The sequence below is a fragment of the Anomaloglossus baeobatrachus genome, chromosome 4 (genome assembly GCF_048569485.1).
Source record: "Anomaloglossus baeobatrachus isolate aAnoBae1 chromosome 4, aAnoBae1.hap1, whole genome shotgun sequence".
Lineage (NCBI taxonomy): Eukaryota > Metazoa > Chordata > Amphibia > Anura > Aromobatidae > Anomaloglossus > Anomaloglossus baeobatrachus.
In genome coordinates, this window is record NC_134356.1 from 622,341,946 (window position 1) to 622,361,210 (window position 19,265).

Consider the following 19,265-nt stretch of genomic DNA (forward strand, 5'->3'; position numbering starts at 1 on the left):
TTGGTCATGATTTCACCCTGTATGAACATGAGAGATCCTCACCTGCAGCACGGCATTGGCGTAGTCATTAGCTTTGATGTTGTTGAGCCCCACGATGCCCGGTAGGTAGGTGGTACCATCATATGCCCGAGACAGCTTGGCTTGTTTGTCCAGATTACTGATTTGAGCTTTGGTGAATGTCGGCTTCAATACGTACTGAGGGAAAAAAGGAGAAACAAATGCACAGATCATGGAGGAGTGGGGGCCTCAGGTTTCGGCTGCACTGTCACTTTTGGGCAACCAAGAGTTGCGGCAAACTGGTAACATAAGGATAGGCAATAAATGTACAATCACTGGGAGTCTAAGGGGTACTTTGCACGCTGCGACATCGCTACTGCGATATCGTCGGGGTGAAATTGAAAGTGACGCACATCCGGCGTCGGTAACGACGTCGCAACGTGTAAAGCCTAGATGCGCCGATAAACGATCGCAAAATCGTCGTAAATCGGTGATCTGTGTAGCATCGGTCATTTTCATAATGTTGCACCAATAGGAGATACGATGTTGTTCGTCGTTCCTGCGGCAGCACATATCGCTGTGTGAGAAGCCGCAGGAGCGAGGAACATCTCCTACCTGCCTCCACCGGCTATGCGGAAGGAAGGAGGTGCGCGGGATGTTTACGTCCCCCTCATCTCCGCCCCTCCGCTTCTATTGGACGCCTGCCGTGTGACGTCGCTGTGACGCTGCACGACCAGCCCCCTTAGGAAGGAGGCGGGTCGCCGGCCAGAGCGACGTCGCAGGGCAGGTAAGTGCATGTGAAGCTGCCGTACCGATAATATTTGCTACGGCAGCTATCACATGATATCGCATGTGCGACGGGGGCGGGTACTATCGCGCTCGGCATTGCAAGCATCGGCTAGCGATGTCGCAGTGTGCAAAGTACCCCTAACTTCAAAGACCACGACCAATCACGAAAAGAAGGGTCCCCAATTTAAGCATAAATGGTGCTGAAAAGCCAGTTAGTTTATGGCTCCCAGGGACACGAGACCCCCCCGGTCTTGTGACCAAGTAATCCTACATTTGTCATCTATCCTGCTCATACATGATAAATGTTTGCGGCATATCCTTTTCTCTCTATTGCAGTTTTTGTTAAGCTGCAAGACACCCCCTGGTTGTAGCTGAGCCGGAGGCAGGGAGGACAAGCACTATAAAGTTACACTCCTAGTCCTGGGTTTTAATCCTTCACAATTGTAAATTTACAGCACTGGGTTAAAATGCCTGCAGTCAAGAAGGTTGAGTCTCTGGCTGTCCGATCAGACCCAAATCAGTCTGTATTCTCCTGTAACTAGGGATCCTATGGATGCCTAAGTTACAAAGGAATACAAATTCCCCAAAAATGTTATATATAGATCTAAAATATATTAAAGACACATTATATATATATATTAAAAAAAAGAGAATTTTGTTTACTTACCGTAAATTCTTTTTCTTGTAGTTCCGACATGGGAGACCCAAACCATGGGTGTATAGCTACTGCCCCCGGAGGACACACAAAGTTACTACACTCAAAAACGTGTAGCTCCTCCCTCCTAGCATATACACCCCCTGCTAGCCAGATCTAGCCAGTTTAGTGCAAAAGCTGAAGGAGGACATCCACCCACAAGAAGAGACAGAGTAAAATCCGGAAGAACCGGAACCTCTGTCTACAACAATAACAGCCGGTGAAGACACACGGAACAAGAAACCTGCCAACAGGCAATAGGGAGGGTGCTGGGTCTCCCATGTCGGAACTACAAGAAAAAGAATTTACGGTAAGTAAACAAAATTCTCTTTTTCTTTATCGTTCCTTCCATGGGAGACCCAAACCATGGGACGTTCCAAAGCAGTCCATGGGTGGGAATAAACAGACAACTGAGAAGCAGGCAAACCTAACTTCACAAATGGGCGACAGACGCCGGAAAAGAAGGGAATTTTGTTTACTTACCGTAAATTCCTTTTCTTCTAGCTCCAATTGGGAGACCCAGACAATTGGGTGTATAGCTATTGCCTCTGGAGGCCACACAAAGTATTACACTTAAAAGTGTAAGGCCCCTCCCCTTCTGGCTATACACCCCCAGTGGGATCACTGGCTCACCAGTTTTAGTGCCAAAGCAAGAAGGAGGAAAGCCAATAACTGGTTTAAAGACCAATTTAATCCGAGGAAACATCGGAGAACTGAACCATACCACATGAACAACATGTGTACCCGAAAAAACAGAAAAACCCAGAGAAAACAGGGCGGGTGCTGGGTCTCCCAATTGGAGCTAGAAGAAAAGGAATTTACGGTAAGTAAACAAAATTCCCTTCTTCTTTTTCGCTCCTAATTGGGAGACCCAGACAATTGGGACGTCCAAAAGCAGTCCCTGGGTGGGTAAAAGAATACCTCGTGAGTACCTTTCCTACAGGTGGGCAATTGCCGCCTGAAGGACTTATCTACCTAGGCTGGCGTCTGCCGAAGCGTAGGTATGCACCTGAAAATGCTTGGTAAAAGTATGCAGACCCAATCAGGTAGGTGCCTGACACACCTGCTGAGCCGTAGCCTGGTGCCGTAATGTCCAGGATGCACCCACGGCTCTGATAGAATGGGCCTTCGGCCTTGAGAGAACCAGAAGCCCAGTAGAACTGTAGGTTTCAAGAATTGGTTCCTCGATCCCCCGAGCAAGGGTGGATTTGGAAGCTTGCGACTGTTTACGCCGACCAGCGACAAGGACAAAGAGTGCATCCGGGTGGCGCAGGAGCGCCATGCGGGAAGTAGAACCTGAGTGCTCTCACCAGAACCAACAGATGCAAATCTTTCTGAAATTGATGGACTGGACGAGGACACAAAGAAGGTGAGGTGATATCCTGATTGATATGAAAGTGGGATACCACCTTAGGGAGAAATTCCGGAACCGGACGCAGAACTACCCTGTCCTGGTGAAGGACCAGGAAGGGAGTTTGTATGAGAGCGTCGCTAGCTCGGACACTCTCCTAAGAGACGAGACCGTTACTAGAAGGCCACTTCCCGTGAAAAGCGGGAAGGGAGACATCTTTCAAAGGCTCGAAAGGCGGCATCTGGAGAGCAATTAGAACCTTGTTCAGATCTCAGGGCTCTAACGGCCGCTTGTACGGAGTGCTGAGAAGACAAACTCCCCGTAGGAACGTGCGTACCTGAGGAAGTCGTCGTTTCTGAAAAAATACAGATAGCGCTGAGACTTGTCCCTAAAGGGAACTGAGCGACAACCCATTTTCCTACCTAGATTGCAGGAAGGAAGGAAACATAGACGATGCAACCGGCCAGGGAGAAACACCCTGCGCCGAGCACCGAGATAAGAATATCTTCCACGTCCTGTGGTCAATCTTGGCGGACGTTGGTATGCTAGCCTGTCTCATGGTGGCAACCACGTCCTGAGGTAATCCTGACGACACTAGGTTCCAGGACTCAATGCCACACCATCCGGTTGAGGGGCGTAGAATTCAAATGGAAGAATGGCCCTTGAGACAACCAGTCTGATTGGTCTGGTAGTGCCCCCGGTTAGCCTACCGTGAGGCACCACAGAACCGAGTACCACAACATCCTCGGCCAATCTGTAGCGACGAGGATGGCGCGGCCGCAGTCGGTCTTGATCTAGCGCAGTACTCTGGGCAACAATGCCAGAGGTGGCACCTAAGGTAGCTGGAACTGCGACCAATGCTGAACTAAGGCGTTTGCCGCCAGAGCTCGATGATTGTGAAACCGTGCCATGAAGCTGGCACATTGTTGTTGTGCCGTGACGCCATTAGATCGACGTCCAGCCTCTGTCAGCGGCGCCAGATCTCCTGAAAACCGTCCGGGTGAGGAGACCATACTCTTTCGGCCACACCTCAGCGACTTAGGAAGTCAGCTTCCTAGTTTCCACACTTGGGATGTGAATTGTGGATATGGTGGATGCCGTGTCTTCCACCCACATCAGAACCTGCCGGACTTCCTGGAAGGCTTGCCGGTTGCGCGTTCTTCCTTGGTGGTTGATGTATGCCACCGCTGTGGAGCTGTCCGACTGAAGTCGGATATGCTTGCTTTCCAGCCGCTGTTGGAAGGTTTGTAGGGCAAGATACACTGCTCTGTGTTCAAGAACATTGATCTGAAGGGTGGACTCTTGCTGAGTCCACGTACCCTGAGCGCTGTAGTGGAGAGAAACTGCTCCCCACCCTGATAGACTCGCGTCTGTCGTAACTATCGCCCAGGATGGGGATAGGAAGGACCTTCTTTTTGACCAAGAGGTGGGAAGAAGCCACCACCGTAGAGATTCCTTGGCCGCCTGAGAAAGAACGACGACTCTGTTGAGGGACGTCGACTCCTCGTCCCATTGGCGGAGAATGTCCTATTGTAGTGGACGCAGTAAAACTGCGCGAAAGGAACTGCCTCCATTGCTACCATCTTACGTAGGAAGTGCATGAGGCGTCTCAATGTGTGCGACTGGTTCTTAAAGAAGAGCTTGCAGCCCGTAGTGAATGCTGTTTGTCTAGCGGAAGCTTCACTATCGCTGAGAGAGTAAGAAACTCTATGCCTAGATATGTCATCGATAGGGTCGGGGTCGGATCTGACTTTAAAAAGTTGATGATCCACCCAAAACTTTAGAGAGTCTCCAGCGCAACGTTCGGGCAGTGTTGGCATGTTTCCTAAGAGAGTGCCTTGACAAGTAGATCGTCTAAATACGGGATCACAGAGTGACTCTGAGAGTGCAGGACTGTGACTACTGCTGCCCTGACCTTGGCGAAGACCAGTGGGACTGTCGCTAGCCGGAAGGTAGAGCTACGAACAGAAGGTGTTCGTCTCCTATAACGAAGCGTAGAAACGCTAGTGCTCTGGATCAATCGGCACGTGTGGATAAGCATCCTTGATGCCTAATGATGCTAGGAAATATCCTTGGGACCTTGAGGCGGAGTGATTCCATCCGGAACCGCCTGGTGTCCACGAGCTTGCTGAGCATTTTTAGATCCAGAACGGGACGGAACGGCCCGTTGTTATAGGTACCGCAAAGAATTTGGGGTAAAAACCGTGACCTTGTTCCTGAAGAGGAACGGGGGTCATCACTCTTTCTGCCTATAGAGTGCACCCTGTTTGCAGAAGAGCAGCGGCTCGGCCGGGAGGTGGAGAAATTCTGAAGAATCGAGTTGGAGGACGAGAAGTGAGCTCTATCCTGTACCCGTGAGACAGAATGTCTCACACTCAATGGTCATTGACCTATGGCAGCTAAATATCGCCAAGGCGGGAGAGCCTGCTACCGACCGAGGCCGCAAGTCATGAGGAAGCCGCTTTGGAAGCGGGTTTTCAGACTGTCGATTTTTTGGGCGTGACTGAGCCCGCTAAGAATCTGAGCTCCTCTGATCCGTTTGAGTCCACATTGGACGAGGAAAAATGGGACCTGCCCGAGCCTCGAAAAGGCCGAAAACCCCGACTGCCTCTTGCTCTGTTGGGGTTTGTTGTGTCCGGGCTGAGGAAAGGATGAATCCTTACCCCTGGACTGTTTAATGGTTACATTCACCAAACAGTCGGTCAGCAGAAAAAGGCAACTGGTAGGCAACCTTTTTTGGAAGCAGAATCTGCCTTCCATTCACTTAACGAGCAGACCAGGCTCTGCTTAAAAACACGGAGTAGCGGAGGCTACCGCCGCACGGTTCGCAGAGTCCAGGACAATCTGAATCGCGTAAGAAGCAAATGCAGACATTTGAGAGGTTAAGGATGCCACCTGCGGCACAGATGTACGTGTAACCGTGTCAATCTGTGTAAGACAAGCTGAAATAGCTTGGAGTGCCCCAAGGGAGAGAATGCCGGAGCCAACAGCAGTTCCATCTCCCACTGCAACTATGGATCTAGCTACAAGCCTGGAGATTGGAGGATGCCGCTTGAGACACTGGGTCCAGTCCCTGACCAAGTCAGGGGACAGGGATAACGTGTATCCTGAGCCGTTTGGAGAAGCGCATATCTGGATAAGCGTGGTGTTCCTGGACTGCCTCTCTGAAGGCAGAGTGGTCCAGAAAAATACGTGAAGCTGACTCCTCCACTGGAGGAGCTGTGAGAAATAACCCACATTCTATAGATGGACGCTATAAGATTATTTACTATGGCGTCACGATCAGGTGTATCCAGATTGAGAGCGGTCTCAGGATCAGAATCCTGAGCCGCTACTTCCGCCTCATTACACAGCGAGTCCTTCTGCTAGGACCCTGATGAAACCGAGGCCGCTCATAGTGAGCCCGCTTAGGCTGTCTGGGACTGACGTCCGTGCAGAGCCGTGACTCTGGGATGCGTGTGACATTCCCGGAGCTGTTAGTTGTTCACACTGAGGGGGGCCATGGATCAATGATTCAACAGTGCCCATATTGTGAGAGACATGTCCGGACTGCTAGGCTTCTAGTATCATAGCCATAGTCTCAGAAAAACTGTCAGTAAATACTGCAGACACCGTCCTCATCCCCTGGCCATTAGTGCATACAATGGGAGTCTATGTAACCTGCCGGCCGTATAGCCGTACATGCTGTACCAGCTGTATAGAAAAACATGTGGTTCTGCACCTTTGTTTTACACAGAGAATATGCTGATAACTCCTCCGCATAATCCAGGAGGGTATATACAACGTGCGACCAAACAGTGCAATGTATATAGTACAAGCATATCTATAAGTGCACTTCTGCACTAGTGGGGTTAGCACCACAGGTGCTGCTTAACGCCTGTTGCAGCGATTGTGTGACTATCAGAATGCCAGGGTCTTCCACACTTGTCTCTGTATCGTACAGAAACTGACACTAATGGCTGCCGGCGTCCTTGTAGAGAAGGAAGCCGTGGGCGTGCCTGAGAAAGTGCGGGAATCCGGATTCACAGTGCACACAGTGAGAGGGGTGGAGTATGCAAAACATACTCCAGCTCTCAGCGCTGCTGTGCTATGCAGCGTCACGCCCCTACCCTGACTGTCAGGGCTGTGGGCGGTAACGAAGGGAGACTAGGCCCAGAAGCCGGGGACTCGAGTTAACAGCGCGGCCGCCGTAAAAGCGCGGGCCGCGCTGAAGTCCCCGGCGCACCACAAGTGCCAGCCGCGCCGCAGTCCCAGCGGCCGGCGCGACCGATTCCTAGAAGTGGCCAGCGTCCCGCCCCTCTCCTGACTGGCAGGTCTGGGGGCGGGAACGAACGGAAGCAGGCCGCAAAAGCCGGGGACTCTAGTTATCAGCGCGGCCGCCGTAAAAGCGCGGGCCGCGCTGAAGTCTCCGGCGCACCACAAGTGCCAGCCGCGCCGCAGTCCCAGCGGCCGGCGCGACCGATTCCTAGAAGTGGCCAGCGTCCCGCCCCTCTCCTGACTGGCAGGTCTGGGGGCGGGAACGAACGGAAGCAGGCCGCAAAAGCCGGGGACTCTAGTTATCAGCGCGGCCGCCGTAAAAGCGCAGGCCGCGCTGAAGTCCCCGGCGCACTACAAGTGCCAGCCGCGCCGCAGTCCCAGCGGCCGGCGCGACCAATTCCCATAAGTGAGCCTGCTTCAGCGAAGCTGAATGAGGCCATGGCACAGGCGCCGCAGCGCTGATGTCCCCCGGCGCACTACAACACCCAGCATGCTGCGGTGTGAGCGCCAAATGCACGGGGACACAGAGTACCTTGAGGAAGCAGGGCCATGTCCCTGATGTACTCCGCTCCATCCAGCATCTTCTCCAGGGGCTGTAGATGGAGCACGGTCTCAGTGCCTGGAGACCGGTAAATCCCACTTCACCCAGAGCCCTGTAAAAAGGGATGGGGAAGGAATCAGCATGTGGGCTCCTGCCGCCGTACCCGCAATGGGTACCTCAACCTTACAAACACCTCCGACATACAGTGGGGTGAGAAGGGAGCATGCTGGGGACACTATATGTGTCCTCTTTTCTTCCATCCGACATAGTCAGCAGCTGCTGCTGACTAAAAAGTGGAGCTATGCGTGGATGTGTTGCCTCCTTCGCACAAAGCACAAAACTGGTGAGCCAGTGATCCCACTGGGGGTGTATAGCCAGAAGGGGAGGGGCCTTACACTTTTAAGTGTAATACTTTGTGTGGCCTCCAGAGGCAATAGCTATACACCCAATTGTCTGGGTCTCCCAATTAGGAGCGAAAAAGAAATGCGTCTGCCCAAGCCCACGTCTGCCAAGGCATGAGCATGCCTTGGGAAGTACTTCGAAAAAGTATGCAGACTAATTCGAGCTGCAGTCTGACAGACCTACTGAGCCGTAACCTGGTGCCTGAAAGCCCAAAAAAAAAAAAAAGGCGCCGACAGGACTGACCAAATGTGCTCTGATCCCCGGCGGGGAAGGCACTTGAGTACACTCGTAGGTCTCGGAAATGGCCGACCTAAGCCAACATCAGGGTCGGCTTAGATGCCGAGAGACCGTTACGCTGACGAACAGTCAGCAGGAGAGAGGTGCACCGCCTAATAACGGCGGTGCGAGACACATAGATCCGGAGCGCCCGCACCAGATCCAGGATATGCAACGCTTCCTCAAGCGATGAACAGGAGCCGGACAAAAGGAAGGCAGGAAAATTGCCCCGGATAAGGTGGAGCAGAAACCACCTTAGGGAAAAAAGGCCGGAGTCGGACGAAGACCACCTTGTCTTGATGCAAAGGACCAAAAACAAAGGGGGCGACTCCGAAAGAGTGCAGCCAGAACTCTCTGGCGGGAAATTATAGCCACTAGAACGAGTACTTTCTGTGAAAGATGAAACAACGAAACCTCCCCAAGAGGCGCAAAGGGGGGTTTCCGGGAACCGGGAGGACCGGATCAAGGTCCCAGGTCTCCATAGGCCGCCGGAAAAGCGGAATGATGTGAGATGCGCCCTTAAAGGAGCGCACCGGAGCCAGCCGGACGATACGCCGCTGGCACATACTGACAGAGCCGAGACCTGTCCCTTAATGAGGGATAGTCCTAGCTGTAGACTGGACTGTGGAAAGGATAGGAGGGTCGGCAAGGCCAAAAAGGTCAAAGGACACTTTGGAGCTCGAGTCATAGCGGAGATGGCTTCAGGAAGGATATCAGAAGTCGCCATGATCCAGGACTCGGGAGCTACGCCGTCAATCTGAGAATCCAGAATTCTGACGGGAAAAAACGGACCTCTTGAGAAAAGGTCTGAACGGTCCGGAAGATGCCATGGCAACCCAACGGACAGAAGGAGCAGGTCAGAGTACCAAGCCTGCTTGGGTCAGTCTGGAAGAATGACCCGACGGCCCCCTTTACCGATCTTGCGCAGGACTCTGGACAAGAGGTAGAGGGTGAAATTCGAAAAGAGACAAAGCTGGGATCAAACATGAACCAGGGTGTCTACCACAAAACCTGAGGATTGTGGACCACGGTTGGACAGCTGAAATAGCCTGCCTCGTAGTTTTCACATCTAGGATGTGGACTGCGGATACGGTGGACTAGGAGTACCTTGTCCACTGAAGAATGTTGAGCCGCCAAGATTGCCAGGCGGCTGAGTGTCCCGCCCTGGAAGCTGATGTAGGAAAACGCTGTCACGTTGTCCGACTGGACTCGAATGTGCCTAGCCGCCCACAGATGGTGAAGGCTTAGAGAGCCAGAAATACAGCTCTGATTTCCAGCACATTGATCCAGAGGGCTGATTCGGACAGAGTCCAAGCGCCCTGCGCTCCACGGTGGAGATATACTGCTCCCAAGGCGGATAGGCTAGCATCCTGGTGAAGATCACCCGGGACGGGCCAGAAAGGAGCGCCCCTGAGACAGAGTGGCCGAAGCCACCACTGAAACGAGCCCCTGGTCAGTGGCGAAGCCACCACCCCGTGGGAGGATTGAGTTCGCTTGTACAGCGGAAAACATCCAGTCTCAGAGGACGCAGGAGAAACTGGGCGAGGAACCGCTTCCATTGACGCCCTGAGAACCTCTGGTTCGAAGTCAGAGTGGACTTGCCACCCGAATAGGTCAGAGTGGCGAGAGTGAGCGAAGCACTCTGCTAAGAGTCAGCACTGGATGAAGCCTCGACAAGAAGGCCGTCCAGGGCAAAAGATCACTGCCAAACCCTAGGGGGGCAGGACGCTAATCACAGCTGCCCCAATGAGAATACTCGAGGGGCCTTGGCTAACCCCAAGGGAAGAGCCACGAATTGGACCACTCCGATTGTCAAAATGTAGTCAACGCTAGTGTGAAACTGCGATTGACTCCTGTCGATAGGCATCTCTGATGCCGATGGCTACTAGAGAATCTCCTTGGGTTCTTGATTGATCCGGTGAAGAAAACACACGGAACAAAACCGAGACTCCATGTGAAGACGCCCCACCTGGCTATGCTTGAAAGGCTAAAGATCCAGGTCGGAAGGCACCGCCCTCTTCGGGGACTAGGAATAGATTTAAGCAAAAATCTCAGAACCGTTCCCAGTCGGGAACCGGTACAATTACTCCATTGGCCAGCAAGAAATGCCACAGCCTGTGAGAAGGCGGCGGCCTTGTAGCCGGGAGGAGTTGACAGAAAAAATCTGTTTGGCGGGTGGACAGAAGTCCATCCTGTAGCCAAGGGAGATATAATCTCGCCCCCACTGAACGGAGACGTGTTAGAACCCTACGTCGCCCAGTGGAGAGAGCCTGCCACAACCAAGGAGCGTGGCTAAATAGCTCGGAGGAAGCTGAGTCAGTGACAGCATCTCCTGCGGTCTTCTGAAGACGCAGCTTCGAGCCATTTGGTTCTATGAACCTGGGCCGAGCTAGAGGACGATCAGATGGAGGAACGGAAACCACCGAAACCTCAACTGATTCCTGTGGACAGGTTCCCTGGTTTAGGTTTGTGGCAAGGAAGAACACTCCCCACCAAGAGCTTCCTTAATTTCACCCAGTTGGTTCCGGGAAAACTGGTCCCACCAAGGGGGAGCCCAGCAAGGAACCTCCATAGAGGCATCTGCCTTCCAATTCCGAAGCCACAGGAGCCTGCGGATAGCGAGGAAGGTAGCCCAGACCACCGTCGTGCGGCGTCCAGCATGGCAGACCTGGCAGAGGATGAAAAGAGTGAAGTCTGGAAGTTCAGGCAACCGTTTTGGGCATAGAGTCCCTGTGAGAGAATGCATCTCCTCCAGAGAAGCAGAGAAGGTACAAAAAAACCGCACTGCTGTAAAGCTGAGGAGAACGAAGCTCCTGCCATCCTTATACCGACTTGGCCCAAAGGACAACCGGGCGGACCGCAGAACCTTAAGTGAGGAGCCATCAGCCACTGACATAACGGTCCGGGCTGAGCCACCTGAGGTGAATGAGCCCACTTCTTGACCACCATTGGTGGACAGGGGAAACACAGTCCTCAGAATCACGCTTCATGGGAAGCGAGGCTAGTCACGGGGGCCTGAAAACTGGAGTGGTTAAGGAACACACGTTGTGTTCACCTAGATAAGGTGACGCCGGTGGATTGAGGTCCAGTACAAAATTAATGTACCGTAGACTCCATATAGAGGTGCCGTCAGCCACTGATACAACTAACCGGGCTGAAAGTCTAGACACCGGAGTGGCTACCCTTGGCGAATGAGTACACTCCTTGACCACCTCTGATGGGAGGGGGAGACAGGCAGCAGAACCCCGCTGTGGGGTCTGCAGGATAGGCTGTGGGCTTGGACGCAGCGGGCTGAAAACTGGAGTGGTTAAGGAACACACTCCTCGTCCTGTTAAAGGTATACTGATGCCTTTCTGTCAGCGGGGAATACTCCCCTGATCAGGCGGATGGAGGTCCAGTACAAGAATAATGGACGCAATCCAATCATTCGCAGCTGCGTCACGTACGGACGGATCCGTCCGTGCCCGTGGTAGAGACATCCTCCTCGTCCAGTGAGTCAGCTCGAAATCGGAGCTGCGGGACGGGGAGGACAGGGGACCCTGCGTCTCCCTGTCAGGAGGACGGGGTCTGAGCCCAGAAGGAGAGTTCCTTGTGAGCTTTGCTGAGCGAAGCAGAAAACGCCCTGAGAAGGGGGCTGCATGCTCAGCAGATGCCGGGACAGCCGACTCCTGGAAATAGGATTCCCACGGGGGTCAGCCACCGAAACCGGAGCAGCTGGAGGGACCATTAATGAGCCCCCATGCTGAGGGGCCACAGTGGTTGTGAGCTCGGTATAGCCGTACGAGACTACCTGCAGTGGATAATATAAAACAGCCTGCAGCCTCAGACATGCTGCAGAGGTGGGGGCTCTGTCTAGAATACCCATCCACCACACAAGAACCATTACAGTGTGCCGGTTCAGGCAATATGAGGTTACATGCAGAACATGTAGTGTACAGCCTTGGAGCTTTGCTGCTAGAGTGAGACATGCTGCTGAGGAGGAGGTTCTATGATAAAGAATTAACTCCTACAGAATGCCCTGAGAGTGTATAAAAGTGCACAACCAGAGGTTGTGACTTATCAGGCCGCTATTATGAGTGCCATACGAATTCCAATCCTGGACCCCCAGTCAGTATTCCCTCCCTCTGCTGCAGAGCAGCCAGCGCCGACCAGTGTACTAAGACGCTGAGAAAATGGCGCCAGAGTGAGGGGGGGGCGGGGGTTAACCCAGGAGCGGGAATCGGAGGGCGAAGGAGATGTACAGGGGAGGGAATGATCTCCTCAAAAAGGAGCGTCCTCCCCTGTGCAGAGCGGCCGGCGGGCGGCGCTGCAGTGTCCCCCTGCATGACTGACATGCAGGGGGACGAAACGAAACTAGGCCGCGGCTGAAGCCGGGGCCTAGAGTTATGCATGCGGCCGAGAATGAGGCATCGTCGGCGCGGTTCTCAGTAAAAACCGTGGAACCGGCCGGAAACACAGTAGAAAAGCAGCATTATCAGGCAATCACTGTCCCCCCAATAAAAATGCCCCACAATGCAGAAGGACCCTCTGAATAAACGTCTCTATACTTAGCTTTGAGACGCAGGGCCCAGTCCCTGTGGGGTGGGGGTCCAGTGCTCCGTCCAGCAGGGTCCTGCACAAGGGCTGCGGATGGAGGCCGGTCTCCTGCAAGGCAGTGAAACCGTGTTGGCTCCAACTTCAAGCCAGAGCCCCTAAGGGATGGTGAAGGAGTGCGGCATGAAGGGCTCCTGCCCTGAAGTCAACCTTAACAGCACTGCCGCCAGGGGAGTGTGAAGGGACATGCCGGGGGTCCAGTGGACCCGCTTTTCTTCCAAATCTTTGGAAAAAATGAAAAATCAAAAAAGGATGCATGCGTGTGTGTGATCCTCCTGACACAAAGCAAGAAACTGGCTAGATCTGGCTAGCAGGGGGTGTATATGCTAGGAGGGAGGAGCTACACGTTTTTGAGTGTAGTAACTTTGTGTGTCCTCCGGGGGCAGTAGCTATACACCCATGGTTTGGGTCTCCCATGGAAGGAACGATAAAGAAAAAAGTCATGGCTGCTGAAAAGCAAAATGGAGAAGATTGGCTGATCATTAAAGGGAACCTGTCAGGTGTAATATACACCCAGAACCATGAGCAGTTCTGGGTGTATATTGCTAATCCCTGCCTAACTGTCCCTGTATACACTAACATAAATAAAGAGATCTTTAGAAAAAGTATTTCTAAAGATTGTATGCTAATGAGCACAGGGACTAGTCCTGAGGGCGTTTCTCCCCATAGCATGCTAGCACACCCCTGTGGGTGTATTAATGTGCTAATGAATACACAGAGACGCCACAAATACCTCAATCTTCATGGCAGTCGGCGGAGGATGGATGCGCACTAGGCGTGATTCGGAGTCCTCAGCACTTCTGGTCATGCGCACTGTACCTCACTGAAGCCGGAAAGCTTACACCCGGCATCAGTCCAGTGCGCATGACTGGAAGCCACGGGTACTCCGGAACATGCCCAGTGCGCATCCATCTTCCGCCGGCCGCCATGAAGATTGAGGTATTTGCGGCATCTCTGTGTATTCATTAGCATGTTAGCACACCCCTGTGGGCATACTACCATGCTATGTGGGCCAACTAGCCAAGGGAACTCACGACCTTGCGATTAGTCGCTGGCCCCATTAGCATATAAGAAATGATCATTAGAAGTACTTTTTCTATAGATCTCTTTATCTATGCTAGTGTATACAGGGACGGTTAGGCAGGGATTAGCAAAATACACCCAGAACTGCTCGTGCCTCTGGGTGCATATTACACCTGACAGGTTTCCTTAAGGTCCTGTCAGGCCTGGTCTTTATGGAGGTAACAATATAACTGGTTTATGAGACAAATAAAAGGAAAAATTGGAAGATAGATTTAACCTTAACAGGAACGTCCAGTGCATTGATGAGGCCCCAAATATAAAACGTTTGAGAATCCCTTTACTATTTTAATTGTTGTTGTGATCGGGTGCATGTGTTATACTTCACTGTGATTTTTTTTTTTTTTTTTAATAGTGTTAAAACTTGCTTTTGCCACAAATGGTGCAGGCCCGGCTCCTGAGCCCGCTCCATAGATGGGGATCCAATGTGAAGGGTTAAAAGGATTGATAGGGGGAAAAGTAAAGTAAAAGAATGGAACAAAACAATTTAGTGGATGTTATTGTGTCGGCTACTCACCGATGTCATTGTCTAAACGGTTCCATAGGAGAAGGAGCTCAGTGGAAATGGTCCTTCAGCTAGGGACTGTGTGTGCACCTAAACAGCTCACACACTAAAGTACTGTAGGACACCTGGGTAGCCGGGCAGGACACCTCCATAGTGGGGGCTCTTTCCTGCCAAGTGCGGCCTTTTAAACTTAATAACTAAAGAATGTACGTCTGGATCACCAATGGTGTGAAGAAGGTGCAAGACTCAAAAACATAACTATACAATAGGATAAAGAGTTGCACACCAGTCAGAATGTATAGGGGAATGATGAAAAGCAGAACTGCTATGGGAATGCTAGACTGAAAATACAATGGACTATCTGAAAAAAGTGAAAAAACATGAAAAATGAAATATGCAAAACTGCTATGAATAATAGGAATGAGAGATGTTTAGCCATTGTATTGATCAATGCAAAAAAGCCCCAAAACCAATGCCAAGGTAATCTCTATTTTTGGGGTCCCAAGCCTATATGTAACCTCACCTGCAGTTCACTTCACATATAAAGCTTGGTCCTTTGCTTCCTATACACAACAAGTTTTTTAACTGCAGGTGAGGTTACACATAGGCTAGGGACCCTAAAAATAGAGATTACCTTGGCGTTTGGTTTTAGGGCTCTTTTGCATTGATCAATACAATGGCTAAACATCTCTCATTCCTATTATTCATAGCAGTTATGCAGATACCATTTTCATGTTTTTCACTTTTTTCAGATAGTTCATTGTATTTTCAGTCTAGTATTCCCATAGCAGTTTTGTTTTTCATCATTCCCCTATACATTGTGACTGGTGTGCAACTCTATATCCTATTGTATAGTTATGTTTTTTGAGTGTTGCACCTTCTTCACACCATTTTCATGTTTTTTTTCATTTTAAACTTAATAAAGCACTGACATCTTTCTGTTTTTGTTAAGACGCCCCCCAATATACAAGTGTTTCCAGGAGACAATCTACCTTTTATGTCTTCCCAGCCACTTACCGTAATGTCTTCGAGGGATGAATCGATGATTTTGTAGTTATCAGGGAGGCAATAGAACATTAGTGTGTGCAGATTCAGGAAGACGTGGTGACTGAACTGAACGCTGTGGATGTACGCGTGAGACTTCAGCCCCCGACCTGCAGATGGAGAAGAGGGGACATTCATGGATCACACTCTGCCCCCAGGTCAGATACTGATCCCCCGGCGCCGGCCACTTACCCTGGAAGTACTTGCCGCACACCAGGCAAGCGTAGGCATTAATGTGGGACAGAGAGATGGAGCACAACTTCTCAAAGTCAAAATCCAAGACGCTCCTGTAAGAACCAGAGAGGAAGGAAGTGATGGAAACTTCTAGAATACTAATATCTTCTCACTTTTAGGCTGCAGTCATAGGCCCAAACGAGTATTAGCATTGAGAGAAACTAAACCCCCTTTTCCTCAGGTGTCATCCTAGTCACATCAGGGTTTTTTTTCCCACTTAAAGAGCTGTGTTTGCTTCCAAGCCCCCCCAAAAAAGATCCTTGAAAAGTCAGCACATTTACCGTTATTAAAACAGATCCATGAGACACCAGAAGTCTTCCAATTTGCATCCATGTTTCCCCATAGACTATAATGGTCAATTCAGAGCCACAAAATCGGATCAGCGCCAAGTCTCAAGGATCTCACTTTTATATCGGTGATTTTAATGAGTGAATACATCTGTTCTACTTTAAAGGGAGCCGGTCACCAGATTTGTCCTCTATAAGATGTAGCCACCACCAGGCCGCTGTGTAGAACATAAAAAACACTTTTAGGCTATGTGCCTACGGGACAACGTACCCACGGACTTTGTCGCAGGTTTACCGCAACTGCTCCCCAAATTGATTCCGCAACTATCCATTGCTGTGGTATATCTGCGGAGTTGTTGTGGGAAACTTGTGGAAACAGTGCCGATTTTGTGCAGAATTCCTGCGGAAGTCCCGGCCTCTATCTCCATAGTGGAGGAGCGGGAATTCCGCAGATATTTCCACATGAATAATAGACATGCAGTTACGTGCGGCTGTGGGACATCCGCAGCATATTCCGCAGCCGCACATACCGCAGTATTGATACAGCAATCCCCAAATCCAATAGGATAACATGGGGAGTGTCTGTACTTAATAGAACCTGCGGATTTATCTAAAAAATCCAGATTAATCCACAGGTTTTCCATGGCAAAATCCGCGAATATGTTGTCTCGTGGGCACATAGCCTTAGAATACTCACCTAGGGGACAGTCCAGTCCAATGGGTGTCACTGCTCTTGGTCTGTCGCCTCCTCTACCTTGTGGGATCACCGTCCTCCTGTCCAGCCCCGTGTGCATGATGCGTCTTGTGTCATTCACCGTGAGGCCTCCATTGTGCTCCTGCGCAGGCGCACTTTGATCTGCCCTGCTGAGAGCAGATCAATGCATTGTAGTGTGCATGTATGAGCGGTCTTTGACCTTTCTTCGCACCTGCACATTACAGTACTTTGCTCTTCCCTCAGCAGGGCAGCAAGAACTGTGCATGCCCAGGAGCACAATGGAGGCCTCTGTGTGGATGCTGAAGGACGTATTGTCCACACTGGGCTGGGAAGGAAGACTGATTGGACAAGATGGAGGAGGCGCCGGACCGGAGAACAGCGACACCCACCACCCCCTAGGTGAGTATTATAAAGATGTTTTTCACATTATATAGAGAGGCCTGGGCTCTTATATACAGTATTCTAGAATGCGGTATATAAGGGCTCACCGGTGGTGGCCACAGCTTATAGGTTACAAATCTGGTGACAGGTTCCCTTTAAGAAAAATCATTGACGAAAAAAATAAAAATTAAAAAAAAAAAAAAAAAAAAAATAGGATAGAACTTGTGTGTGAATGCAGCCCAATACTAACCTGTTGATGGTGTCCAGGTACGGGCAATGCCTGCTGCGCCGATCCCTGGGCTCATTACGACTGTACTTGGCTTCAACTGAAAGATATAAACACAAGGATCCACTGTACATGTGCAAAGGAGTAAAGGCAACAAAATGGATCGCAGCAGAGATCCTAGAACAGCTGGAGACAAAACAGAGGTAGAAGATCGGGGAAAAAAAGGGAATTTTGTTTACTTACCGTAAATTCCTTTTCTTCTAGCTCCTATTGGGAGACCCAGACAATTGGGTGTATAGCTTCTGCCTCCGGAGGCCACACAAAGTATTACACTTTAAAAAGTGTAACCCCTCCCCTCTGCCTACACACCCTCCCGTGGATCACGGGCTCCTCAGTTTTGGTGCAAAAGCAGGAAGGAGAAAACTTATAAATTGGTCTAGGGTAAATTCAATCCGAAGGATGTTCGGAGAACTGAAAACCATGAACCAAAAGAACAATTCAACGTGAACAACATGTGTACACAAAAGAACAACCAGCCCGAAGGGAACAGGGGCGGGTGCTGGGTCTCCCAATAGGAGCTAGAAGAAAAGGAATTTACGGTAAGTAAACAAAATTGCCTTCTTCTTTGTCGCTCCATTGAGAGACCCAGACAATTGGGACGTCCAAAAGCAGTCCCTGGGTGGGTAAAAGAATACCTCAATAAAAAGAGCCGAAACGGCCCCCTCTTACAGGTGGGCAACCGCCGCCTGAAGGACTCGCCTACCTAGACTGGCGTCTGCCGAAGCATAGGTATGCACTTGATAGTGCTTCGTGAAAGTGTGCAGACTAGACCACGTAGCTGCCTGACACACCTGCTGAGCCGTAGCCCGGTGCCGCAATGCCCAGGACGCACCCACGGCTCTGGTAGAATGGGCTTTCAGCCCTGAAGGAAGCGGAAGCCCAGAAGAACGGTAGGCTTCGAGAATCGGTTCCTTGATCCACCGAGCCAAGGTTGACTTGGAAGCCTGCGAACCCTTACGCTGGCCAGCGACAAGGACAAAGAGCGCATCTGTACGACGCAGGGGCGCCGTGCGAGACACGTAGAGTCGGAGTGCTCTCACCAGATCCAAAGAGTGCAAATCCTTTTCACATTGGTGAATTGGATTAGGGCAAAATGAAGGCAAGGTGATATCCTGATTGAGATGAAAAGGAGATACCACCTTAGGGAGAAAATCCGGGACCGGACGCAGAACCACCTTATCCTGGTGAAACACCAGGAAGGGGGCTTTGCATGACAGCGCTGCCAGCTCAGACACTCTCCGGAGTGATGTAACTGCCACTAGAAAGGCCACCTTCTGCGAAAGACGTGATAAAGAGACATCCCGCAGCGGCTCGAAAGGTGGCTTCTGAAGAGCCGTTAGTACCCTGTTAAGATCCCAGGGTTCCAGCGGACGCTTGTAAGGTGGGACTATGTGGCAAACTCCCTGCAGGAACGTGCGGACCTGCGGAAGCCTGGCTAGGCGCTTTTGAAAAAATACGGAGAGCGCCGATACTTGTCCCTTGAGAGAGCCGAGTGACAACCCCTTGTCCATTCCGGATTGAAGGAATGAAAGAAAAGTGGGTAAGGCAAACGGCCATGGAAGAAAACCGTTATCAGAGCACCAGGATAAGAAGATTTGCCAAGACCTGTAATAGATCTTGACGGACGTTGGCTTCCTGGCCTGTCTCATGGTGGCAATGACATCCTGAGATAACCCTGAAGACGCTAGGAGCCAGGACTCAATGGCCACACAGTCAGGTTGAGGGCCACGGAATTCAGATGGAAAAACGGGCCTTGAGACAGCAAGTCTGGGCGGTCTGGAAGCGCCCACGGTTGACCCACCGTGAGATGCCACAGATCCGGGTACCACGACC

General features: G+C 51.2%; 1 protein-coding gene across 1 annotated transcript in view; it reads right to left on the reverse strand.

Moving 5' to 3' along the window:
* USP39 (ubiquitin specific peptidase 39) overlaps positions 1-19,265 on the reverse strand; it is a 116,439-nt gene that overhangs the window by 80,045 nt on the left and 17,129 nt on the right. Inside the window, exons 2-5 of the mRNA XM_075346301.1 lie at positions 17,397-17,472; positions 15,722-15,816; positions 15,503-15,639; positions 43-195 (exon numbers count right to left, since the gene is read on the reverse strand). Coding sequence (XP_075202416.1) covers positions 43-195; positions 15,503-15,639; positions 15,722-15,816; positions 17,397-17,472 — 461 coding nt within the window. The remainder of the gene's footprint in view (positions 1-42; positions 196-15,502; positions 15,640-15,721; positions 15,817-17,396; positions 17,473-19,265) is intronic.